The 25,912-nt window shown below is 48.2% G+C and overlaps 1 protein-coding gene and 1 long non-coding RNA gene across 2 annotated transcripts in view; one reads left to right on the top strand and one right to left on the bottom strand.

The window, feature by feature from the left end:
* Positions 1–4,791: 4,791 nt before the first annotated feature.
* On the bottom strand, positions 4,792–21,302 carry TBX3 (T-box transcription factor 3). The gene is made up of 7 exons (XM_039332485.1): positions 19,858–21,302; positions 17,950–18,217; positions 15,617–15,763; positions 12,815–12,891; positions 10,767–10,918; positions 8,384–9,099; positions 4,792–5,711 (listed from the first exon to the last, which is right to left on the bottom strand). The coding sequence occupies exons 1-7, from the start codon at positions 20,250–20,252 to the stop codon at positions 5,274–5,276; spliced, it is 2,193 nt and encodes a 730-aa protein (XP_039188419.1). The 5' UTR covers positions 20,253–21,302; the 3' UTR covers positions 4,792–5,273.
* The window catches only part of LOC120303187, a 41,362-nt gene continuing 36,515 nt past the window's right edge, over positions 21,066–25,912 (top strand). Inside the window, exon 1 of the long non-coding RNA XR_005555367.1 lies at positions 21,066–21,176. This is a non-coding gene — a long non-coding RNA (uncharacterized LOC120303187). The remainder of the gene's footprint in view (positions 21,177–25,912) is intronic.

Raw genomic sequence — 25,912 nt, 5'->3', positions numbered from 1 at the left:
CCGCCCTGCGCTTAATCCTGGCTGGGTTTCCAGAGGAAGAGCAGGGCGGGGGGGGAGGGGAGGCAGAGGGGTGTCGAGGGCTCCCGTTACGATAAAAGGCAAGGCAAGGGAGAGGCGACCGCGTCTTTCATCCCTAAGTGGAATTTGGAATCCGCTCAATCCTAGCGACCCCATCTCGGAGACTTGTTTCCTCGGGAGTAACTCTCCCTGGCATCCACACGAACGGGGCTGTTTCCCGTGCAGCCCGGAAGCCAGGTCCCTCTCTCTGCGCACACGGGGACAAGCGAATACAAATTAGTACCACAACGGCTGGTTGATTTGCAATTGTGGCCAACTGGCTAGTTGGCTTCTGGGACGAAGGGGGGGGGAGGCTTGCCCGCCTAAACTACATGGCTGGACTGGGTCCCACCGGGTGCTCTTGTAAGGCCCGGAGCCTCACAGCACCCGGAGTCCACAAACCCGCTTCGGCCTGGCCCAGCCTCTTTTCACGGCCCATCTGCGATCGAAGCCAACAATCCCGGCTATAAAATATAGAGACGCCGCTTCGATCGATTGAGGCTGGATCGCTCGCTCTGCCTCCGGCTCCTAAGACCGGCGAGCGCTGCCTAAAAGCCCCCCCTCTCCACCCCCAGCGCCCGGGAAGAAAACCCCCAGGTTCTACCGACGGGGGTCCCCGTTTTAGGACCCGCATCGTCGTTAAAAGAGCAGCCCGTTAATTTGAGGCAGGGGTGTTCGGGGAGAATAGATAGCGAGGAGGCCTCTCGTCCGGCGCTGTTTTGCGGCCTTCTTTCAAAATTTACTCGGAACCAAAGCCCGGGGATTGAAGTTCCTCTACCTGCGTTTGGGCGGTTTAACCAGACAGGAGCGAAATTCAGTGTTTCTTTTTGCGGGGGGGGGGGAAGGAGGAGGGTGGGATGTATAAGTCACACCCTGCCTTCGGTGTGCGCGTCTTAGCAAGCTAAGCTAATTCCGAAGTGAACCGGCAGAGAACTTTAATGTAATTACATTTTAATGCGCCGCAAAGTTACAGAGGAATAAGTTTCGTGGCTCGCTGGGCTTTGGGGATTACACAGATCTTTACACGCGCGGGCGCACCCACAGGCACGGAGGGATGCCGCTTTCTGCCTGTGTTGTATTTCGTAAAGGAATGTAACTGAAACAGGAAGGAGAGAGAAAAAGAGAGTAAGAGAGAAAAGAGAGAAAGAGAAACGGGAGAGAAAGAAAGAAAAAGCGAGAAAGAGGAAAACAAAGAAAGGAGACAGAGAAAGAAAGAGAAAAAAAGAGCAACGGAGAGAAAGAAAGAAAAAGAGAGAGAAAGAGGAAGACAGAGACAGAGAAAGAGGCAGAGAGAGTAAGAGAAAAAAGAGAGAAAGAGAAACGGAGAGAAAGAGAATTATATGCCGCCCTGAGTCCTTTGGGATATATTTGGTATATTTATATGCCGCCCTGAGTCCTTTAGGATTGGGCGGCATATAAATAAAATTAAATAAATAAATTAAATAAATAAAAAGGGAGAAAGAAAGGAGACAGAAAAAAGAGACAGACGGATACCCATGTTTTTTAAATAAATAAATGAATGAGAAGATAAAGCAAAAACTAAAAGTCTGTCTCTCCCCTCCGCTCTGCCAAGAGTACATAAACAAACCATTTGTCAACCGAAACTTTGTCCTCCGTCAGATTCTCCCTTTTCCCGTCGCTCTGCCTTGCAGCTACCAGCGCGAAGCTGCGGGCTGGAAAGTGAGAAGGGCCAGCCGTCTAGCTAGGTTTTCTCTCCCGTTTCCCGTGGAGAAGGGCGTCGCAAGAGTCCGGGGGTGAGGAAGAGCCGTTGCTTGTTTTTTTTTAGAAATAACCTAACGCAGAATTTCGACGGCCTCACTTCTCCCCCCAAAAAAGATCCGTGTGGATCCGAAGGGCGCGCGAGATTCAGAGGCGAGAAGGAAGTTACGTGGGGAGGCGGCGGCGGAGGATGGAACCGGGGTTGAGGTGGGGAAGAAGATTCTACCCCCCCCAAACCCCGATATTTACAGCGTCGCCCGAGTCTTTACAGTACCCCATTTTCAAAAGCGGGACTTGCTGGAACCTGACTCGGATGGAGAGGCCGTGTGAAGGGTCCGCTCCGTCCCGGGGGTTTCACCTTCCAGAGTTTTGTGGAAAGGAGGCTGAAAGTCCACTCTTAACTCCCCCCCAAGATTTACAACTCTCATTCTCTCCGCCCCTGCTTGGCGGAGGCTTGTGAGCTGTATAAATATTTCCCCTTAATCATAAATACAGATGAAGAGGAGAGGAGAGTCCGGATAGAAGTTTGAAGCTAGGTTGATTTCTATTCCCTCGGCAGAATTATCATTATAATTAAATAAAATTAACTGTTTAACTCCCTCGATTGACTTTGTAACTCCAGCCCTGCCCAGATCCCCATCAGATTTTGTGCTGATTCTTAGAAGCCTTTTATACACAAAATTGCAAAGAAATCTTGATTTGAGATTTGAATAGTGTATATCTTGATTTTTTTGCCAGGCTTAATGCTTGCATGGCGAAGTTTTGAGGGCAATTTGGGGGGGGGGTTGAGCAGGGCAGGGGAAAATCAGCAAGTAATGAAGACAAATCTTTTTTGTGTAAACCCATTGATGTCAATGGGCCCAGCCAGGACTCTGCTCTACCCAGCAAGTACATGTGAATGGAAGGTTTAAACACATGTACATACTTGCCCCCTTGCAAATCTGAATGAAACCAAAACTGAGATTGTATATAGCCTTTTCTAGCTTCCACATTCATTGATGTCAACAGGATTTACATCTCAGTAAACACATATCTGGTTGTACTGGTACCACCTCGCTTTTTAAATGCTTTTTCTGGGAGGGATATATCTTACCCCCCCCCTCCTCAAAACAAAACAATTCAGATTCAAAGCAATCTGAAAAAAAGACTTGTTAAATATTTTTGACCCAGGCGCCCTCAAGGTACATCAGCTGAACCTCAAAGACACCACAATGGAAAGAAAATACTTAGATTGAAATTGTAATGATCTTAAAAGCAACTTTCTTGGGAGGGAGAGGAAGGTTACAGGAAAGGGGGAAAGCCTTTGAACCATTTCAACAAATCTATTTATTTCTGTTTTGGTTTCAACAATGCTCAACACTAAATTTTGAACCTGTAAAAATATCAGACTCAATATTCCAACAATAATAATAATAATAACCTGCCACAGAACATCCTAGATTTAATAACTGTCAATAAGAAGGAAAAAAAAGTCTGGATAGTGGTTGTGATAAGAGAAGAAAAGAGAAGGGAAGGGAAGGGAAGGGAAGAGAAGAGAGATGGAGAGGAGAGAAGAAAATCACAAAATATAAAGATCTGCAAATATAAGTGGAAGAAGCAAAGATAGTCCCAATAGTGATAATCACCTTGGGTGCAATCTCAAAAACATCTGGAGTGACACTTGAACACCTTCCGCGTTGACAAAATCCCCACCAGTCAATTGCAAAAGGCAGCTTTACTCAGAAGAGCTTAAATCCTGAGACAAAATCTCTAACACCATCCAATATCCACATCTGGCAATCCCAGGTCCTTGGGAAGGATAGATGAACAAAAATGCCGAATCCAGTCTAAGTGCAACCAATCATAATCAATTGGCAATGGGGGGTGGGTAGAAATAGCAATGATTTTTTCCTTTTTAAGTGAACAAAACTCCCAGATTTTTTTCCCCTCTTCACAAACCTACTTGAGAAGTATGACAGTATTTAATTAACATATTTATTTAATCGTTTCTACCCATGGTAGAATCAGGGAGCATCCAGCGATGTCCAGCGATTGTACAGTCTTTTTTCAATCCTATTGTTCTGCGTTTTGCATGCATCTCCCTCCCCCTCAAATCAACAAAAAACGATTCCTTTCTCTTTATAATGGCACAGTAAAACAAGAAACAAAACAGAACATCGGAAATGTAAACATGATCTTCCTCTGATGGATTTTTGCTTTTTTCCCCACTTTTTTTGAAGTTGTAACTCTTCACAACTTGGAACCTGACTTTGAAATGAAAATGTGTTTAAAAAAAACCCAAAACCAGAAAGACAGCTGCGGTCTATATTTACAGACATATATACAATATCAATAAATTAAATTTTAATTTCGAGTATTCATAGGCCAGGTATTTACAAGTCATCCATTAATTACATAAATACTTTATCAATAGCATCCACTGTTTTTTCCCCCTTCTCCTTATTACGTTTATAAACCTTGTTATTGCATATACAGTAAAAGAAAGAAAAAAGTATTAAAAACAAACAAGGAAACTGGGGGAGGGGTCTTTTTAAAACAAGCCAGCAAAATTATAATGCTTCCCCCTTCTAACTACATTTTTTTAAATTGCTCCTATCAGAAAAAGAAACCAAAAAATGGAAATATGTATACATATATGTATATATGTGTGTGTATATATATATATATGTAGCTACAAACACACACATATATGTATGTAGCTATATAGATATATATACGCATGTGTGTGTGTATATATATCTATATATATACACACATATATACACACATATACATTTATGTGTGTGTATAATATACATACATATATATATATATACATGTACATATATACATGTATATACATACACATGTACATATTTAATGCTTTGGGGACCTTAAGCAAGCATTCGTGAAATGGGGGCTTTCCCCAAATAAAGAGATTTAAAAGGAACCATGCAAAAATAAACAAATAGCCACACCCCTCAAAAAAAGTATTAAAAGAATCAGCCTTTCTCCCCCCCCCTTTTTTTTGCTTGATTTTCGAAGGAACTGCTATGCAAAAAAAAAAAAAAAAAAAAAGCCGATTCTCCATGGGGTCCCCAAAAGAGGGGTCTGCATTTCTCTGTTTTGATCTTTAAGGGGAGGCAGGAACAAAAGAGAGAAAAAAAACGAAAGAAAAGAAAAAAAAATAGGAAGGAACGTGGGGTGGGGGAAAAGGGAGAGGACCAATAGAACTGACCCCCCCCCACCCACCCAGAATTCACACCTGCCTCCAGTGGACCAAACAGTGGTTAATAGCAGCTACCAGTAGCACAGGCTTCCCACGCACCCACACAGGTCAGCTCTCCGGGCCCTCCCACCCACCGCTTCCCTCCCCACCGGGACCCCAGCCCCACGTCCACTCCCCATGTTGGAGAGGCCTGGTGGGCCCATAAGGCGTGGGGGGGGGGAAACTGGAAGTGCCCAGCCCCCCCCCATACTGGAGGGGGAGGGAGAGGGCGCTCCCCCCTCGCCCCCCCCTAGGGCGACCCACTCCTGGCTCTGTCTTGCTTCGGCTCCAGTCCACTCACTAGGCGCTGGATGTTCTGCAGCTCGCTGGTGGCCTCCTTGTCCGACCCGGAGGAGGAGAGGGTGGAGGAGCGACTGTTCAGCTCGGACCCGGAGGAGGACTCCAGCGTTCCCAAGCCGGGGCTGGGCGCCAAAGCTCCGGCTTTGCCTTCCGCCCCGCCGCCCAGGCAAGGCGGCAGGGCGGTGGTGAGCAAGCTGCTGCCGCTGCTGTCCGGCAGAGGCACCGAGAGCGCGTAGGGGCTGTAGCGCAGGCGAGGGCGCACGGTGTTCAGGAAAGGCGGGGGCCGGTGCATCGGGCTGGAGGCCGCCGTGGAGGCAGCCGCTGCCGCCGCCGCCATGTAAGTGTAGGGGTAGGGGAAGAGGCCGCCGAAGGGAGACATAGCCAGGCTCTGCAAAAGAAGAAGGGCGAGACGGTCAGAGGAGCGGTGGAGCCTGGTTGGCGGCGGAGGGGGCAGAAATCTCCCAACCAGCCCCCTCCCCGCATGCACAATATAGCCTGGCCAGCAGAGGCAGTGGGGTCAACCGGCCGAGGACCTTCCCTTTTCCCCACAACCATTAAGCCGCCCTCTTGGGAAGCTGCTCTCTTGTACAAAGTCAGCCCTGGGGTGGTTAAAGCTGATGGAGTAAAGGGGTCAGTCGGCAGGGGCCAAACCGACGAATCCCAGTCCAGTAAACCACGGTTTGGTTCCACAAAATAAGCATCGGAGCAAAATGTCTTCGGTTAAGGATTCTGGGAGCACGAGATCCCTAGCATTCATGGTATACTCATGAATGCTCTTCCATGAGTACCAGGGATGGACAGAAGGAGATAGATAGATAGATAGATAGGTAGGTAGGTAGGTAGGTAGGTAGGTAGGTAGGTACAGACAGACATACTATACATACACATAGACACATACATGAGTGATTTATTATTATTAATAATAATATAGAAATTGATATTAATCTATTTGATACTTTATTTTAGTCTTTTAATTTTTATTCTGGTCTCAATAAAAGTTTGGAAGTTTGCTATAGTGCAGCTAAACCCAGACTCTCCCATTCTCCCTGGATGGGCTTCCTTTTCTGCAGGCCTGCCACACGTTCCATACATTTCCCCTCCCCCCCAGGTGCCTCTGGAAGGAGGGCAGCCCTCCTGCTGCTCCCAGACTACAGTTCCCATCAGCCTCCTCCTCCTCCTCCTCCTCCTCCTCCTCCTCGCTGATGAGGGAGAGGTCCCTATGGCAGAGCTTTCGGTATCCCAGCGATAAAGCTCTTTGCTACCTTAAGAAAAATCTGGCTTGCAGGTCTCTCTGCCCACAGGGGATGGGAGTTATTAGGGAGACAAAATGAAAGGCCCAGCCCTGCCTAAAAGGTGTCCTGGGATATGCCTGCGATGCTAAAGCGCCTAGTTTGCCAGGCGCTTTCGTCAGCCAAATCCCACTTCATTTTCTGGCTTAACGAGAGAGCAGCCACAGTTTGCTGGTTGATTGCAGGCCCAGCCGGAGAGATCAGCCGCCAAGTTTGACTGCCCTCTGATCCCGCATTCAATCATTCCTCTCTGTCTCAAGCTGCTGAGCTCACTCGCTGGCAGAAAGTCCTAGCTGGCTTGGCCAACAGTCCATAGCTGTAGCCAGGGGGGGGGGGGAGAAACAATTGCACCCAGCCCAGAAGACTGCAACCAAGCATAGGTGCGGGGAAACATACAGGCAGGAGTGGGCCTTTCCTGGCCATGTTCTTCCTCCTGCCGCTAGGCCTTTGACCCAGTTCTGGAAAAATCCCTACTTAAGTTTCAGATCCTGAAGAACAGGAGGCCAAGCTGTGGAAGATAGGGAAATGGAGGATCATCCAGAAAGGCTGATGTTGTTTCCTAGCCCTAAGAGATGGGAAGGCACACAAGCTGATACTTGATTACGGGGCCCTTAATCCGACTTGTAAACCAACCCGAAGCCTCAAATAAACCCCCACCCCGCTGTTGGGGACGGGCCAAGGATGAGCTGCAGAAAAAGGGAAGCAAATTTAAACAGGAGTCAAGCTGGGCCAAGGCTGCCTCCTTCCTTAAGTAAACTAAATATTTTTTACAGATATATATATATATATTTTAATCCCACGTTTATTATGTTCATAAGGAACTCGGGGTGGAGAACATATCTAATGCTACCAAGCATCTAATGCTTGCTATTTGCTCCACAGCCCTGCCACCAGCCTGGGAAACAAGTTGGACGGATGCGGAGAGGAGTGGGTGAGTGCGTGGGATTGTTTAGTTTAGGAGGTAAATCCGGCTGGAGAATTTATTTTTTAATTCCCAATTGAAGCTCCCTCCACTCTTTCTCCTTCCTCCCTCCCTCAACAAAAGGCGAACCTCTGCTTTCCTGAACTGGAAGAGGGGGCAAGTATTTTTAAGAACTCCACACAGAAGTGGGGCAACACATTTACTTACCCCCTCCCCTTGCATACATCACCCTTAAAATTGTGGGCTTTGATTCTGGAGATTGGCCTCACTTTCCCCGGGAAGACTTGTACTAACTAGGTGGCTTTTTTTTTTTCAAATTGGCTTTTATTTTTATTTTTCAACTGCACTGGCCTTTTTCTGCCTAAGCAAGCAACAATGGACTGTGCTCTCAATTCCTTTTTTTTTTAACCTCTGGCAGACACCCTCTCTAGTGTTGACATGTAGGGCCTGGTCCACCCATCCCACAAAAGCATGGTTGGTTTCCTTCACCAAAGTTTAGGACTCAAACCACGAAGGGCCGGGTTCACACATCAGTCCAAGCCGGAAGCCCCAGTTGTGTAACCACAATCCCTGGCCAGGAGAACAGCCAACCCACAGGGCTTCCCACACAAACTAGAGGTTGTTACAAATGAAGCTACTGTGGTCCCTCTGAGGTTGGAGGGGCAAAGCAAAGAATACAAGGAATCCATGGACGCTGGGGGTGTCAGGGCAAAGTTGTGATTTGCTGGAGGCCCAAATAGCCATTGCACACCTGCTTTACGGAGGGGAGAAATCACACACACACACACACACACACACACACACACACACACACACACACACACATAAACACACAGACCAGTAACTTACCTGGGAAGCCAGGACGTGCTGTTGAAAATGGAAGGGCAAGGCTGCTGCAGCAGCTGCTGCTGAAACACCACTTAATCCCTGGGTAGCAGCTGCTGTGGCCATCGCCGTGTTGTCTAGTCCGGTAACTCCGGCAGACGCCCCGGAGACTGTGGCCAACAGAGGTCCCATGCCAGCCATGCCTGAGAAAGCCCCACCCATGGTGAACTGGCTAGGATGGAGGAGGAAGGGATGCCCGTTGCTCAGGGGGTTGAAGAACTGCTGGCTGGCCAAGGTGTGGGGAAAGGTGAGGTTGGACAGGTGGCTCTGGGCCAGGTGCCCAGGGCCGTCAGTCTGAATGGTTAGGGGCGTGAAGGGTTCTTTGTTCAGGATCCTGCATTCCTCCTGGGGTGGGTTCTTGAGTTCTTCTCCACCACAGCCCAAATGCCGGGTGCTGGAAGAGATGGTGGCTGGACTATGCTGGGAATCCGGAGGCACTTTAGCCACGCTCTCCCGGCTGCTGCTACTGCTGCTGGCGGAGTCCGGCAGAAAAGGGGGAGCCTTGGAAGGGCTGCTCTTCCCCCCTTCGCGAGGAGGCTCTGCCCCATCTCCTGCTCCCAAGGAGGAACTGCTGTTGGGGGCGATGTTGGCTGTGGTGGTAGAGATCTTCCCGACTTCATTGGCTTCCATGGGATCCTCTTTGCTTTCTGAGTCGCTTTCCCCATCGCTGGGACACAGGTCTGAGGAGAAGAGAAAGAGAGATGGTGGGAAAGAGGGGAAAGACCCCCTCTCAGTTGCCCACCACAAGATGTTCCTCAGAAGAGATGGCCTCCTTCCCTTGTCCCCCCAACCGCTGAGAACGAAACTCCCTAACTCAGTTGAGTAGGTCAGATGGAGTCCCCCGGGCTTACAATTCAGTTTTCTCCTTGACTTGGAACTCATCCAGGTTTTTTTCAACTTCAGCTCAGGATTCTGATCTAATTTTTTTTTTTTTTATTGAAGTTTGATCTACTTGGGCCTTGGCAGTACAACTGCCTAATCCAGAAGGGAAGCCAGAGAAAGAGATTCCAGCCCACTATTTTACTAGGCGGTGATATTTTCTTAAAACAAACAAACAGACAAAGAATCCTGGCTGAGGGGTAACCCAAAGAGGAAGAAAAGTGGGCTAAACAAATCATAAATAGTCTTGACTCCTTCAAAATTCAGGGTTTCCTGAATCAAAGCTGATCCTGACCTGTTAGCTCATTTAGTTCTGGCTTATGGAATTAACTGTCTTCTTATTTTATTTTATTTTTATAATAAACCATCCTCTGAAGTACGGGGGTGAAGCTGAAGGAGAGAGAGAGAATAGCATGAATTCTCCAATTTTTAGTTTCCGCAGCAAGAATCATGAACTTGGAATTTGGGGACAGTGTCTGCTGCAGACACACACACACACACACACCCACACACACACACACACACTCAGACAGACAGAGCCAAAGTTCAAACTTTTTTTTTGTTTTAAAAAAAAACACAACTGTGTCAAATATAAAAAAATGCATTCCTTCCTAGCAAAATCAAAGTCACTTAAGACAGTCAGGGCACAGATCTCTGGGAGACCTGCTTTCGAGTTCAGATAGTCCTCCACTTACGACCCAAAATATATGTCGTTAAGCAAGACAGTCATTAAGCGGGTTTTGTCCCGTTTTACGACCTTTCTTGCCTGCTGTTGTTAAATTAGTAATTCTTAGGGGAATCCAGCTGGCTCCCCCCCCTCCCATTGACTTTGCTTGTCAGAAAGTCACCAAAGGGGATCACCGTCATAACTGTGAGTCAGTTGCCAATGTCTGAATTTTCCAAGGGTTGTAAGTGTGAACAATGGGCGCAAGTTCCTTTTTTTCCAATGCTGTTCTAACTTAGAACAGTCAGTTAGAACCTTGTAAGCTGAGGATTACCTGGAGACATAAATCTAGGAAACTGGCCACCTTTTAGCTCCCATTCCAAACCAAATATCCCCCATAGATTTGGACTTCCTTGCCCTTCACCTCTGCAGTCAGGTGGGATTTAGAAGGGGGGGGGGAAGGATGTTCGGAGTGATTTTAACCCTTAACTGGGCATTTTGGGAATTCCTAATTCATGGGGAAAACACACAGTTTATGTTTCTGGTCCTCTGTTCCAGCCAGTTTGTCTGCACTGAAACCATAAATAAAATATAAAAGAGGGAGACAAAAGTTAAATTTTAAAGTTGAGACTCAGTTTTCAAAATCAGAGGGTTTTTTTTTTTTAATCCTCTGCAGTCAGGAGTTGATTTGCAACCTATTTTTTTTTTTATGAGCCAGATAGTATGGAAACAACTATTCATAAATAGAAGGTTAGGACAGCTCACTCTTACCCCAGTGGGAAAATAGAGTGGAAAGCAGCTCACCTTTAAGATTAGAGGTACCCACAGCAGACACAGCGGGAGAGGTTGACTGAGCAAAACATTTAAAAGCCATCTGCTCGCTGGAAGATTCATCCGAAGTCTCTTTTTTCTGCCTCTCATCATAAACTCTCATGGACTGAAGAGTCAGTTGCTTTCTAGGGCGAGAAAGAAAAGGAGATTAAAACCCCCTGCTGAGTTTTGGTGGGATGGGGTTCCTCAACCATGCAGAGCACCCTTGGTTTAGCCAGGTTAAAAACAAAAATTAAATCTTGATTATGGTCCCGAGACCAGCATATTTAGCCAGGCGAGGTCCAACCTGCCATAAGTGAACAGTTTCAGGCATAACGCAGCTAACCTCATAAAGTGTGGCTTGTTTGAACCACAGCATCTGGAATCGCCAGCTGCACAAGCCAAAAGCAACCAATTCCATTAAAGGTTAAGATGTGGATCCCGACCAACCTTGTGTTTGAGACTTCCATTTTTCTCAGTAAATTCCAGTCTTAAGTCAGCTGAACTGTTTCGAGAAATCTTCAAATCAGCCAAACATGTATTTTCAAATGGGCTAAGGATAAGGTTGTCTAGGGGTCTTAAGGATACTTATGAGTAAACAACCTTTTTCTCAGGGGTGACACCATGACAGTAGGATTAGACTCTCAAAGCAAGGTTGGACAATCAGACTTGTAAAATATTTGGGGTTATCCTGGTTTCAGCTGATGGAAATTGGAGACTAAATTATCCAGACACCTATTTTTGTCTTAAATTGTTGAAGAGCATCGGGCCAAATCTTTTCAGCACTCGGTATGACTTTGCTTGCATGAGACCTTCATCCATGCTGAACTGAACCATTCTTTATCTCATTAGCTTTTCTAAAAAGAAAAGAAGAATTTGCAAAACATCCTAAGCCTTGTAAACTGACTATGCAGACTGAGTTTGGACAGTGTCCCAGACTCAAATGTGGTTGGCCAGTTTGATGTGTCCATGTATTTAAAAAGCTGATTGTTGTTGAACTTAAAACTAGCCAAGTACAACGAATCCACAATTTAAGCATTGGGGAAAGCATCAGGAATTTGCAGCGTCTGATTAGCCATTTTGTGTAAACATCGCCTGTAAGGTTTCAAATAGTGTCAAATCCACCCAGGATGGTGGATTTAATCAATCAAAACATATGGAAATGAAGCAATTGATGATCCAAATGTATTTGTTTCAGTGGAGGGTGATGCAAATTTTAAAAGAGGCAGGGAAGGAGCAAAATTCCTAAATATTTGACTGTTTCAAATATCCAGGAGATTCTCCAATATCTGCTCTCTTAATCACTTCCAGAAAAATAACTCTTCTTTAACACCTTGAATTTAGATGTTGGTTCTCTTATGGTCAGCAAAAAAACTTGTGTCTTCTTTCTCCTCTTATTCACAACCTCCTTGTCAATATTTCAACCATCCCTACCCCTTCTTGGGACCCAATCTGTAAGGCAGATTGCAACGAAAGTGTAGGATTAAAATAAATAAATAAGTAACATTTGAAAAGGAGGGAGCAGGGAAGACCTTAGAAAGGCCAGCCTTAAGGGCTCTTCCACTAAAAAACACAAAAGATGTAACTCTTGCTTTAGAAGCAATCAAGCAAACAAACAAAGATTAGAATATTTTCCTAGGAATATATATTCCTACTAATAATGGATAGAAGCTGCCATCAAAATCTGTTGAAAATAAGTTAGGCTATCTATTGTGGCCGATTCTCCACCCTTTTTCTGCTGCTGTCTTTGTCATGTCACCAACAGGGACCATGGGTAGTCAACTATACTTTTACCCTTGGCAAAGAGTTTCTCCTTTGAGTAGCACCACAAAGTTTGCGCATTGGCAAACTTAAAAGCTTTTTTTTTTCTTCTTTTAAACTTTACAATCCTGTTTGCGGCCCCCATGTTCACATGGATTATTTTGAGGTAGGAACCAAAAAGAAGGAAGATTTCTGTTTTTATTTTATTGGGGGGCAGGTTTCCCCCCCCAAGGATTCTCCCCCCCCAAAATAAATAAATGAAAATTGAAACATATTCTTACCTTTTTTCTCGCCTTCCATTCCCTGTGTCTCGGAAGCCTTTGGCGAAAGGATTGTTGTCGATTTTTAACTGGGTGATCTGTTAAAAGAAGGGCAAAGAAAGGAACTGTCACACCGGTCCCTGACTTGGGTTCTTAGGAAAGAAAAGACCCTCCACTCCATTTATGTGAAAGGTATATTTTTTACTAAAGACCAAGCGGTTACACTTACTGTACAGCAAAGCCAGAACTAAAATTTACACCTGAAAGATTCCTAGTTAATTTTCCCTTTCTTGTTTCTCCCCCCCTCTTATCTCTTTATTGTCCAGTTATGTTCAAAGGAGTTTACATTCAAAGGATTTGCTCTGCTAATGGTCCCTGTGATTGCTGGTGAGCCGTTTTACTTCTGCCCTGCTGTAAAACAGTAGTAAGAGTCTAGAAGGGAACACTGCAAATACAATGATGTTTGGAACAACAGCAGTAATTTAATGCCTTAGCAAGAGAGACCAGGACTTAAACCTTGGGTGCTGACATGAGGTGAGTTTTAAGAGTACAGTATGTTTCTGAGCTCTGCCACGCAAAGGGTAACAGGAAAGAGGGAGGGGGAATCCATAGAGGACTGGGGAGGGGGGGGAAACCTGATTTATTTAAACCAAACATTGCCCGCCTCTCCTTTAAAAAAAATCAGGATCCCAATTAAAGAAAAAAAAAATTTCCGTCCAGTTGTCTGCAGAAAGAGAAAGGAGAGACTGCAAGATCTCACAAGCAGACTGGCATTATTATTATTTTTTTTAATTGCTTGATAGTTCCTGCTGCAAATTTGTGGACTATTCAGGGCGAGGATTAGGGGGTCCCCAAGGGGGATGAAGTTCCTGTGGTCATTTCCTTATTCTGTTGCTCAGTCTTTGCTAATTAGCAACTGCTTGGGCTTTGCTAACTCCCCCCCCACTCCTTGAATGTGTATGTGTGCACGCGCACACTGACACACAAACACAGACAAGTGCACTGTTAGTCTTCCCTTGGAATGAGTGGAACACACAGCCCATTAGTCAGGTTTCACTCTCCAGACTTTACCTGCCTTAATTCACTTGCAAAAGACTGGCTTCCTCTCCTGGCTAAAGTAAAATATTTCTACGTAAGGGGGTTTGAATCTAGATTTTTTTAACTGGTGTGCGTGTCTCTCTCTCTCTGTGCTTAAGAATATCTGCTAGGCAAAACGATCTTATGGGCCCTTCCGTCTTCTGTGCAAGCATTGCAGGTCCTTCTCCAGCTTTCCCAACCTTCTACTCCTTGCTTCGATAGGAAGATTTCGTTTCAGAGCTGGCTGGGAATGGGTCGAGCCAGGGAAAATTTGATGAATAAGTTTGGTGAAGTGAAGCAACTCATGGTTTGCTGAAATCAGAAGGAGGGTGGGGAGAATGGTGAGGAGGACGCCTGGCTGATAGGATGATAAGAATAGGGAGGAGGAGGAGGAGGAGAAAATGAGAAGGAGGAGATGGAAAAGGAGAATGGACAGGAAGAGGAGGAGAAAATATTTTTCATAATGAAGGAGGAGGAGAAGGGGAAGAGAGAAGAGGAAGGAGAAAGAGAAGGAGAAGGAAAAGGAGAAAGAGAAGGAAAAAAGGAGAAGGGGGAAGGAGAAAGAGAAGGAGAAGAAGAAGAAGAAGAAGGAAAGATCACCACTGAGTGTCACTTCAGAGCAAAAAAACAAACTTTCTCGCTATAACCCATCACTTTCCAGTTTAGGTCACAATCCTAGAAGGGCTCCATTTGATGCAAGCCCAATGGGGCGTAATGGAGTTTAGATCTGGCTCAACTCTTATGGGAAATTCAGCCATCTTTTTTTTTCTTTGTGTGTACAAAGAACACCCAGGACTCTTGCAAACCCCTTTCTCCCCTGGTGGCCCTCCTAAAGCTTCTGGGCCCCAAATTTCTTTGCCATGGAGCAAAGCAAGTTGGAGCCCGGGTTTTAGGTTGTGATGGAGCTTGCGTTTCTACTCTGCTTTCAAGAAGCTCCTGTCCTGTCTTGAAGAGTGACAAGTTGACCAGGATGGACTTCTCAGCATCTGCTTCAATTCATAGATCTTTCAGACTTTTGGCTTTGCCAACGAGCAGGAGAATTGTCTCCTGGAGAGGGGAAAGATACAGCTGTGGACCTTTAGACAGGTGAAGTCCTGTTCAGTCCTGCTCTTCTGCAAAGGAGCTTGACAAGCAATCGTAGACCAAGGTGGGAAGACTAGCCAAGTCACCCACCCACCCATTAGCCCATATCCCATCTTTCCAAAGATTGTCCCTAAATATTGTCAAAGGGACTTGGTGAAGTCAGCGTCTTCCCTTACTCCTTTACTGCCCTGCTGGCCCCCAGGAAAATTACCCCCCCCCCATATATACACATAACCAAGTCACTAAGGAAAAGAAATTCAAAGAGAAGAACGGAAAGATTAATGGAAACCGAAAACTTTCTTTTGGGTCCACAGCCCACGTCCCGTCAAGGAAAGAGTCCAGGCCTCCACTTAGGCTGTCCCCAGTCCAAGGTAGGCACAGGACAGCAAATTCAATTAACACCCCTCCCCATAATAACACCCACTCCTCTTAATAAGCTTGACCAAAGGGCCCCAGCTTCCAGCAGGATATTTAATTTATAGTTTCTTTGAAGCGGTGGGGGGAAATGGAGGGGGGGAGAGGAACCCAAGCCCAGATTCTGAAACCTGAATTGGAAAGATCTCCCAATTCTTCCTGCTGAATCAAAGCCTTATCTGAGGTTCATGCCAAGGGGCGACATCCCCCCCCCAAACACCCCTCCCTTTTCAACCTTAATCCTCCTACCTTGTCGTTCTGATAGGCTGTTACAGCAATGAATTCCGTTTCCGGAAAGACATAAGTGCGAAATGTGCTGTAGGGGAGCTTCAGGATATCGTTGGCTCGGACAATGTGGAACCGAGGCTGGTACTTGTGCATAGAGTTTAAGATGGTCTAAGGGAGGAGAAAAAAAGAGAGAGAAAGAAAGGAAAAAAAGTTTGGAGAACAAGACTTAAAACCCGGAGGACTTGCAATTGCTCATGCTTTGCAATTGCATGATATTTCAAAAGGGACATCCAGCTTTTTCTAATCTAACACCCGTCCTGTGTAGATTGCCTGCCTTCAACTCTGCTGGAGCATATTTGATGCTTTTATGAAGAATTCTACTTCCAGTCAACTTGCCCTCGTCCTCCCTCCCTCCCCAACCACAATTTGTACAAATCCAGATCCAAGTGGCCTAAAATAAAATTTTGCCTAAAACAAGGGGAAGCTTCCTAACCATGGAGAGCCAGAGTGGAAATAGGGATGTCTCCATGCATGAATATATGTAATGTGATAGATAGATAGATAGATAGATAGATAGATAGATAGATAGATAGATAGGAAGGAGAGATAGGATAGCTGATGGATAGCTGATTAGATAGATATTCACTAACCCTGATTTGTTAATTGATTTTAAAGGGAAAACATTGCATGCTCCCTCATTTTGATATTGAAACTATTGCATTTGGAGGAAGGGTGATAGGAGTTGAGTGCTGCCTTTGAAAAAGAAAATCTAACTGTGAAATACATTCTTTCTATATCATTTTCAATAGGTTTTCAGGTTTTTTTCCTTTCCTTTCCTTTCTCTATTTCCTTTCCCTTTTCCTATTTCCTTTTTTTCCTTTTTCTTTTCCCCTTTCCTTTCCTTTCAGTTTTTTCCTTTCCTTTTTAGGATAGCTTCACTCTTGAGATTTGCGCCGTGATTTGATTTTTATTCAGCCGATTTGATTCTCACTGGCATTATCTTGATTTTTATTCAGCCAATTTGATTCTCACTGGCATTATCCTATCTCATAATCTTATTCTTCTCTCCCATTCCCGCACCAAACTTTCTTTCCTAAGAAAACCAAACACAATATTACTAACCGGTCATCCTAAGGCCAAAACATAGGGTTGACCCCCCCCTCCCCAACTTCTTTTTAAAACCTGGAGTTTATTACCAAAAAAAAAAAAAAAAAATCTAGAATGTACCAACTGACAATCTATTTCAAGCGTGAGAAAGATTTTCAACCGTTTCTAATAAAGTAGTAAAGGTTTGCCCCTTTTCTCTAGTAAGTCTGAATTTCCAGTCTCCCCATTTTGCAAAATAATAATAATAATAATAATAATAATAATAATAATAATAATAATAATAATAATAATACTTTGACAAAAGTTACTGGGAACACCAAATTGACAAAGTTCTCAAAAATGAACAGGTCAAGATCCTGTGAGACTTTCAGATCCCAACAAACAAGCATCTGGCCCATAACATGCCTGACATCACTATTGTGGCAAAAGAGAAAATATCTGGTTTATTGATATTGCAATACCAAGGGGTACCAAGAGAAACAGCTGGGAAAAATAACGAAATACCCTGAAATACCCCACGATCTGCAAATTGAAGTTGAGCAACTGTGGAGGAAGAAACCAAAGGTTCTACCAATAGTAAAGAGCCCTTGGAGCAATATCCAGAAGGCTGCCTAGATAAATGGAAATTTTGAACTTATTAGACCTGAATATTTGACTTTGCAAAAAGACTACCCTGCTGGGAACTGCGTGTATATACTCAGACACTCCCTTAACAACTGTTTTAGGTCTTAGAACTTGAACTGTTCAGTTTTTACCAGTTCCAGATTGTGAGTCAAATTGAATAATAATAATAATAATAATAATAATAATAATAATAATAATAATAATAATAATAATAATATATTTTTAGCCAAAAATAAAGGTGGGTAAAATACATTTAAGCTTGGGTGAGCTTTAGCACACCTACTGGGGGGGGGGAGGACTTTAGCACACCTACTTTACCACACTGCAATACAAAAAAGACATTGAGATTCTGGAAAGAGTGCAGAGAAGAGCAAGAAAGATGATTAGGGGGCTGGAGGCTAAAACATATGAAGAAGAAATAATAATAATAATAATAATAATAGTAATAATAATAATAATCTCCCTATCATTGGTCAGGACTCAATAAGTAGACGAAAATTCCAAATCCAGTCTGTGCAATGATCAATCAAAATAATAACAATCTGCACAAAAACTGGTGTTATGTCAAAGGGGCAGGATAAGGAGTTCACGGAAAAGTCACAAAGCGAATGAAATGCACTTACAAATCCGTGTTTGTCCGATATGTTATTAGTCAGTTTCAGTTTGTGGAACGTGACCACTTTCGACATCCACTGCTCGCCTGTTGCGGGGCTATCTGGATGGATGTACATTCGTTTTGGCATTTCGGGATCAGCTTTGCCAGCCACCATCCACCGCGAATTATGGAATTTATATCTACAGTCATCTGCTGCTACAATGTCCATCAATAAAATGTATTTCGCCTTTTTATCCAGACCCGTGCACCTCACTTTAAAAGGTGGGAACATTCTCCTAGAGACAAACAAGGTGAATATTATGTTATATACATTATTTTATTCTGTTTCGCTTCTTTCTTTCTTTCTTTCTTTCTTTCTTTCTTTCTTTCTTTCTTTCTTTCTTTCTTTCTTTCTTTCTTTCTTTCTTTCTTTCTTTCTTTCTTTCCCTTCCTTCCTTCCTTCCTTCCCTCCCTCCCTCCTAGAATCATTTGAAAATTCAGCAGTTAAAGTGTGCAAGTACACACGCGTTTCACTGGGAACCCTGTTCCTTAAAGGCTGAGCATTCGAGAGTTTGACTGCTTTTCGAGAGAGGAAAAAAAAATTGGATATTATTATTTATTATATCAATATTATCAATTTGTAATATGATACTATATCAACAACAACCAGGTGGAGAATTAATTGATCTCACAACTTGGCCTCGGTTTTGGTAATTTCCAAACTGCAATGCCCGCCCCCGCCCAAAAAAGTGCATTTTTTTGCTGGTTAGAGTTAACATAGGCCCCAAACCCCTTTTTAGAAATCTCTACATGAAATCTTGTTGAGTTGCTTTTGAGAAACAACATATCCTCCAAAACAGACACACACACACACACACACACAATTTACTGCAAATCCCTTTGCACTGTTTTTGGAGCCTTTTTCTTTTCACTAATTATTGTTTGATTTCAGACCATTTTGAACGGGTCTTAATAAATCCCAATAACCCACAGAACATCCCCAACTATTATTATATTTCAGTCCTTCGCACCATTAGAAGGAGATAATTCAAGGTGGCTGTTTTTTTCCTAATTCTTAAGGCACACATTAAACAGAAAGGACCCCCCCCTTCATGTAAAAGCAATGGCAGTTCAGAAAGTTTTAAAAGAGGACGGGCCAAGGATTACGGTGAGAAAAACAGGGATCCTTCTCTCCAACATTTGAATCTGTTCTTCCCATATTTTTTTCCCCCCAAATGTGCGAGAATTGAACAGTGAGGCCTAAATGAGCTGGAGCCTATTCTGGCTGATTTAAAAAAAAAAAAAAAACTCAGATTAAAAAAAGGAACAGTCATCCAGATCCTAGCTAACCTTATTGAAAAACAATCTCTATTTTTTTGTCCCCCTCTGCCCCCCCTTTCCTGACCCTTTTCTTTCTTTTTTTGGAAAATAGAGGAGTTGAATTTGGAAGCCAAGTTCCCGGGGAACTCAAAAAATATTTTATGACCGGAAAAGGGCTGTAGGCAATTTTTTTTCGGTCTGAGTTCATGAGTTCATCCTTGCTTTTTCTCTCTCCAGTTTTTTCTAGGAAGGAAACAAGCAAACTCCAGCTCTTGTTGGTGGCAGCCGAACCCGACGGGGGTTCTTCTAAAGGGATCCGGTTGTAAAGTTTAAAAGGAAAGAAAAGATCCCGAATGCAGCCAGCTTTCTCTCGTTCCACCAAGACGGCTGAAGGTGGGCAAGATTGCGGGGTACCTGGCTGAGGTTTTGGGGGTCGTTTTGGCGTGCATTTAGGCTTCGGACGAGGGCAGGGCTCACTGTGTCCTTCGGAAAGCGGCGAGGCCCTTTTTTCCCCCACCGTTTCCCCCCCCCCCCGACACACAAAACAGTCGGGAGTTCCCTTTAGAAAAACCAGCACTTAGAGAAGGCTGGCTTGGCAACCCCGCCGCCCGCTTACCTTCCCGATTTGGTGATCACCATCTCGGTCCCCCGCTTGTGAAACTGCTCCCAAAGCTCCTTGGCTTCCAGGTGGACTTTGGGGTCGTCCTCCACCTCTTCTTCCGGCTCCAGCGTTTTCAAAGGCCGCAAGTGAGCCGCGGCTTGGTGTCCCAAGGTGGGAAAAGGGAGGCCGGAATCCGCCGCCCCGACCAGTTGATCCATGATCGGCTTGGCTAAAGCTCCGGGCAGAGAAAGCGCAGCAGCCCCGTTGGGGGGCAAGGCCAAAGCCGGGAAGAAGTGAGGCTGGTGTCCCAAGACGGCGCTCATGGGGAAGTCCGGCGCCCGGTGAGATAGAAAGGGGTGATAAGCCATGCTGGTCCCAGGAACCACGGGTTCTCTCATGGGGAAACTCATGCAACACAGCCCGCCGCCGCCGCCGCGTCTTTTTCCTCCTCGTCTTCTTCTTCTTCTTCCTCTCTCTCGCCTGCGAGGGGGCTTCGCAACAGCCGCTCGGAGCCTGCCCCGACTCCCTCCTCCGCTGGGCAGAGGGGGCCGGCCCGGAGGAAGCGCCAGACGACCGAGGGCCAAAGAGGAGAGGACAGGGCTGGCCGGTCGTGAGAAGCGAGCATAAGCGAGTCAGCGAGGAATCCAGGCAGAGGGCGCCAGGCTAGAGGCCATGGCCCCTGCGAAGAAGGGGAAAGCGCGCCCCGGCGCTTCGTCGCCAGCTGCGTCTTGCTAGTCTTGGAAGAAGGAGCCTTCCTGCGCCTCTGCCCGGCTGTCTCCGTCTTCCTGCCCTGGGTCGGTCTGTCTATCTGGCTTGGCTAAAGAGAAAAGGGTCTAGATTGTCTCCTTCGGAGAGAGGGCAAAGGATCGGAGCCGCTCGCTTGCGCCGCCGACGCCGCCGCTCTTTCGGCGAAAGGGGAGCAGAGGGAAAGTTTAGCCGGGCGACGGTGGCAGAGTCCACGAACAGAGGGGAGAGCAGGAAGGAGGCGAAGGGATGGGGTGGACCGGCCGGAGAAGCTTCCCGGGGCCAGTCCCTGCTGCCGCAGAGGTCGCGCGAGGTCTGGGGCTGCTGGTTTCTCCCCCCCCTCCTCTTCTCCTCTCCTCCCCTTCCTTCCTTCCTCTCGCCGGGCTGGGCTCTCCTTCTCCTGCTTGTTAGTTCTTCTTCAATTCCTTGCCATTATTTTTCCAGCTGCCGGCGCGGAGACCCTGGAGCAGCAGCAACAGCGGCGGCATCCGTCGGCGGAGCTTCTCCTCGGCTGCCCGAGCGAGGCGGAGGAAGCAGAAGAGGCGGCGAGGAGGAAAAACTCCGGGACCCTCCAAAGGTGCCAGCCCAAAGTAAGGCAAGGCGCCTCCTTCTCCTCCTCCTCCTCCTCCTCCTCCTCCAGCCTCGCGCAGCGCTCTCTCGCCGCCTTCGCTTCTCCTCGTCTCCGGCGTTCTTCCTTCTCCTTCCAAGCCGGCTGGCTCACCTCTTCTTCTGGCCACCCCACCCCACCACCTCCGCGTCGCCTCCTAGCCTTGGCCTCCCCTGGTAACGCGCGCGCGTGTGTGTGCGTACGCGCGTGTGCGTGTGAGACAGAGCCACCTCTCCCCCTCTCCCCGAGGTTCCCCGGCGAGGAAAGAGCTCGGGAGGCAGGGCAAGCCTGCTAAGTCAATTTGACGGCTCTGCAAGCTGCGCAATCGAGGAAGCCGGAACGGGTTTTGCTAAGTCGGGCGCTTCCCTCCCCCGCCTCTTTCCTTTCCTCGGCTTCTGCAAAGCAGCCAGCCAGCCAGCCAGGCAGAGGAAGCGCCCGCCGTTGGCCTCCCCAAGTCCCGCGCCGGGAGGGAGGCGAGGAAGGGATGTGTGTGTGTGCGCGCGCGCGCGCGCTCGCGAGTCTAGATGGATGCGGGGTGGGAGGGAGGGAGGGAGAGTGCGTGCGCGCGCGCTCTGCCGGTGGTGAGTGAGGGCTTGCGTGTATGTGTGAGTGGGTGAGTGAGTGAGTGAGTGAGTGTGCGCCGGTGTGTGGCTGAGCGTGCGCGCGGGTGTGAGCCTCTCTCTCCCTCTAAGGCCGGCCGCTTGGCTGCGCCGGGGTTGTATGGTGGCCTTCGCGGGGCTGCCGAGCTTCGGCGGGCGCCTTGATTGGCCCTTTGACGCTTTCGGACCAATTGTCTGGCTCCAGAGGCGTGGTTCCGACGGGTCGTGTGGAGGGGGACGGGGCCCGAGTTATAAAAAGAAAGGTGTCGGAAACGGCGAAGCTGCAGTGCCAAAGCATCCCCGCTGGTCGGGGCCGGGCGGATCTGTCACCAGGACCGGAGGGGGGGGGGGGAAAGGAGGAGGCAGACAGGCAAGAGTGTGTTTTTTGGGTGGCGGAACCAGGAAGGGAGGGAGGGACGCCTCTAGGGGGCTTTGCAGAGACGGCATGGCTAGCAACTCAGCCAGCTCCAAGGAGCCAGGAAACGAAGGGGGAGGGGGAGGGAGGAGGAGGAGGAAGGGGGGGGGGGTTGAAGCGACGCCCCTCCCTTTCTCTTTCTTCGCCCTTCCCCTGGCCCAGATTTCAGCTCGGGACTCCCCAGGCGAGCCTTCTCCGCGCCTCTTTCTTTGGCTGGTGGGAGGAGGAGGAGGAGGGGAGAGTGAAGGCACGTGTGTTTCGGCGAGGTTTGTAAAAGGTGAAAGGGCGCGCGGGGGCGGGGCCAGCTGCTCCTGGCTTCCCCAGCACACGCGCGTGCCTGCCCAGAATTACCCCGTGGGCAGCGCTTCCCTTCGGCTCGGCTTCCACGCGCGTCTGTGCCTACGTCGCTCTCGCCTCCGACGAGGGCGGTCTATCGTCGGAGCGTCTGTGTTGGGTTTCAAGCAGCCCTGTTCCGTCTCTCTTTCCCCCACCCCACCCCCAGTTGCACAAACACACGCGCCGCTCTCTTCCCCCCCCCCCGATTCAGTGAGAACGCCGCCGCAGGAACGCCTGCACCCCGCGCGCGTTCCTCTCTTGAACCCTTCCTTGTGAGTATTTTTTGGGGGGGTAGGGATGGGATAAGGGCTTCCATATTCCTGCGAGTTGCATTCGCTCTTGGAAGCCAATGAGGGGCCTTCCGCCTTCCTGGCGCCCTGCCCTCCCGGACTACGACACCCATCCCTTCCAGCCAGCCCGGCGCAGCCCTTCAGGGGTGATGGGCGTTGTGATCCGAAGCAGCAGGAATTAGGACGGGTTGTTGTTCCGGGGAGAGGAGAAGTAGGCGTTCTGGAGAAGGGGGAGGATGGGAGTTGTAGTACAGATGGCCCGGGGGGCGTTCTGGAGAGAAGAGTGGAGAAGAGAAATTGCGCGTGGGAGGGGGGGGGTGGCGTGGGTGCTTAAACGCGTTAAAACCAATGCAATGTTTACAATTAGCGCACCGCGTTTGTTGCCTGCGCGCGTTAAGAGGTTCCGTAATAGCCACGGATTCGGGGTTCCGCAGTTGGCGAGCTCTTCCGACAAGCCCAAAGGGTCCTGGCGCGTTTTTAGGAAGGGGGGGGGGGAATCAGTCGGGCTTCTGCCTGGTTTTCGGCTCACCTCTCCCCGACCCCCACTTCCCTTGCGCTCACGCCAGTCTGGTTTCAGCCCTCCTAGCGCCTACCTAGCCCCCCCCCCGGTCCTCCCCCGCCGTTGGACCCCTTACAACGCGGGATCCCTGCCTGGTGAAACGCGTCTGAATGATTTTTGCTTTTCTCTACCAAGTTCGCTTCTCCCTCTCCCCCGCCTCCAGGCCTGGCGCCTCCTTCCTTTGCTCTGCCCGCGTTTTAACGCTCTTGAAACGCCAGTCTCCCAACCCCGGCCGCCCTCCCTGCTTTTCCACCGCTGGTTAGGGAGGATTTTGGAGATCCGAGTGTGAATTGCCCTCTCTGAAGGGCCGCTGGCTTGTAGTCATTTACGGAGGAGAAGGAGGAGGAGGAAGAAGGACGGCCTGTCTGGGGAAGGAAGGAAGCAAGCGGGAGGCGGGTTTGCGCGCGTGCGCGCGCGCCTGTGGCTTTCTGTCTCTCCGCCCCCCCCCCTTTTGCTTGGTATGCAGCGTGCCGGCGCAGAGCGGGTTACAGCTCTCTTCCAAATCCCCTCTGTTGTGGGCGCGGGGCTGCATGGCTGACCCTAGCTTTTGGGGATCTGGGTGTGTGGGGAGAGGGGCCGAGGAATCCACGGAAAGCACGAAGACGTAGCTTCTGTTCTCCGGAGTGCCCTGGTTTCCCGCGGGTGGGAAGGTCTCTGGGAGAACCGAAGCTGATGCGGGAAACCGTGAACGGGCCTCGCCTCCTTTGTCGCGTTGTCTGCGGGACCCCGCCAGCAAAGAAGATGCGCCGCGCAAACCTTTTCTGGGGGGCTGCGCCTCGCGTCAGCTGGACACGTTGGGATCCTGCGCTCCAGCGGCACCTTTTTTGGAGGGGGCGGGGGATGATGGCGGTGCACTTCTTTAGAATAAGGGAGCTACGCCCGCACACAAAGACACACTACTCAGAGAAGCAAACAAGGAAACACAAATGTATGGAGACATAGGTTTAAATGAGAGAGAGAGACACACACACACAGACTCTTCGCTCTCCGCGCCTAACCAGACCCCTAAAAGGCTTGCCGGCTTCAAAGGGCAGGCCAAGTTTGTTTCGTAATCTTGGTTAGGGGTGGAGGGGGGGGGAGAAATGTTGGTCTACATCTGAAGCCTGGGAATCGTGCCCACTGGGTTAGTGGGAAGGTTCCACAGACAGTTGCCCACAACACACACAGGCAAAAGCGTTAATTCAGCCACATCAAGATGCTGCCTTGAACCCAGCCCTGGTTTGATCTTTTACAGAGGTACGGAAAAGACGGTTGGTGCGTTTGGAGGTGAGGGGAGACGGTGTGTGTGTGTGTGTGTGTGTGTGTGTGTGTGTGTGTGTGTGTGTGTGTGCGCGTGCGTGTGTGTGTGTGTAGACAGAGATCGGAGAAAGGGATGGCAGAACCCCTTTCACAATTAGAGGCCGGCCTCCTAAAATAGGCGCAGATCTTCTAATTTCTTGCTAGGCGCAAGAAAGGGCCAGATTGACCTCGCTGCCTTTTGGGAAGTTCTCCAAATAGCGCCCGCGGGGAAACCAGACGCTCCGAGACGCAAACGCGTCCGGAGAAGTGCCGTTGTGAGGTTGTGGGTTGTAAGGAAGAGGGCGACTGCGGTAGGAAGCTTTTCACGCGGGGATGCGCTCCCATCGGCCCCATTTACAAGGCCAACCAAGCCGTACATTATTCTTGAGAATTGGCGACGAGGCTTGACTTAAGGGCAAACGAAAGGCTGGCGAGCCGGGCGGCGTTATCTCTCTCTCCCTCTCCCTGTCTCCTTCCCACCCCCGCCCTGCGCCACTCTTGAAAGAGATAAAAGGGATTGTGTGTTTGGAGACACTCGGCCCGTTTGTATAGTTAGAGGGAGAAGCGAGAGGCCGGCTTTGGCGGCGGCGGCGCAAATGTGGTCAAGATAGAAGCGGAACATCTAACGCGATTAGCCTTCCCAACGTTGCATTTTTCGAAGCGAGGGCTAAAAGCTCTTCGGCGCCAGGGGGCTGAAAGCCGTGCAGGGAAACAGCCTCGAGGATCATTTGCATCCCCCCCCCACCAAAAAACCCCTCTTCCCTCCCGGTCGCCTTGAAAGAAGCCGAGGGGGCAGACAAACACACACACACAATACTAAGGCTAGACTAGAGGTTAGCAAAGACTTGGCGTTACAGACCCAACAATCCAGAAAACTACAAGATTCGGGTACCCAGAATACATTTTGAAACTCCCCCCCCCGGCCGTCTCTCTCTCTCACTCATTCACTCACACACACACACTCATACACAATTAAGGCCAGACTAGATCTTACCAAAGCGTTACAGAGTCGGTGTCCCAACTATCCAGAAAACTACACCGAAAATATAATTTGAACCCCAGCATCTCTCTCTCTCTCTCTCTCTCTCTCTCTCTCTCTCTCTCTCTCTCCCTCTCCCTCTCCCTCCCTCTCTCTCTCTCTCACACATACACACAATATTAAGGCTAGACTAGATGTTACCATAGGCGTTACAAATCCGGTGTCCACATCCAGAAAACTACAAAACCCGGGATGCCGAGAAT

Source organism: Crotalus tigris, unplaced genomic scaffold (genome assembly GCF_016545835.1).
Source record: "Crotalus tigris isolate CLP2741 ecotype Arizona unplaced genomic scaffold, ASM1654583v1 scf7180000024461.5605484, whole genome shotgun sequence".
NCBI classification, from domain to species: domain Eukaryota; kingdom Metazoa; phylum Chordata; class Lepidosauria; order Squamata; family Viperidae; genus Crotalus; species Crotalus tigris.
The sequence above is the reverse complement of the archived record's forward strand: the minus strand, read 5'-3'. Positions and strand labels throughout refer to the sequence as shown.

Excerpts from the sequence above, each read along its gene's own strand:
- TBX3 (XM_039332485.1), bottom strand. The coding sequence starts at position 20,252 with ATGAGTTTCCCCATGAGAGAACCCGTGGTTCCTGGGACCAGCATGGCT. Across the intron at positions 15,764-17,949 it reads TATCGGACAAACACGGATTT|ACCATCTTAAACTCTATGCA; the intron begins GTAAGTGCATTT and ends CTCCTCCCTTAG. Across the intron at positions 9,100-10,766 it reads GGGTACCTCTAATCTTAAAG|ACCTGTGTCCCAGCGATGGG; the intron begins GTGAGCTGCTTT and ends TCTTCTCCTCAG.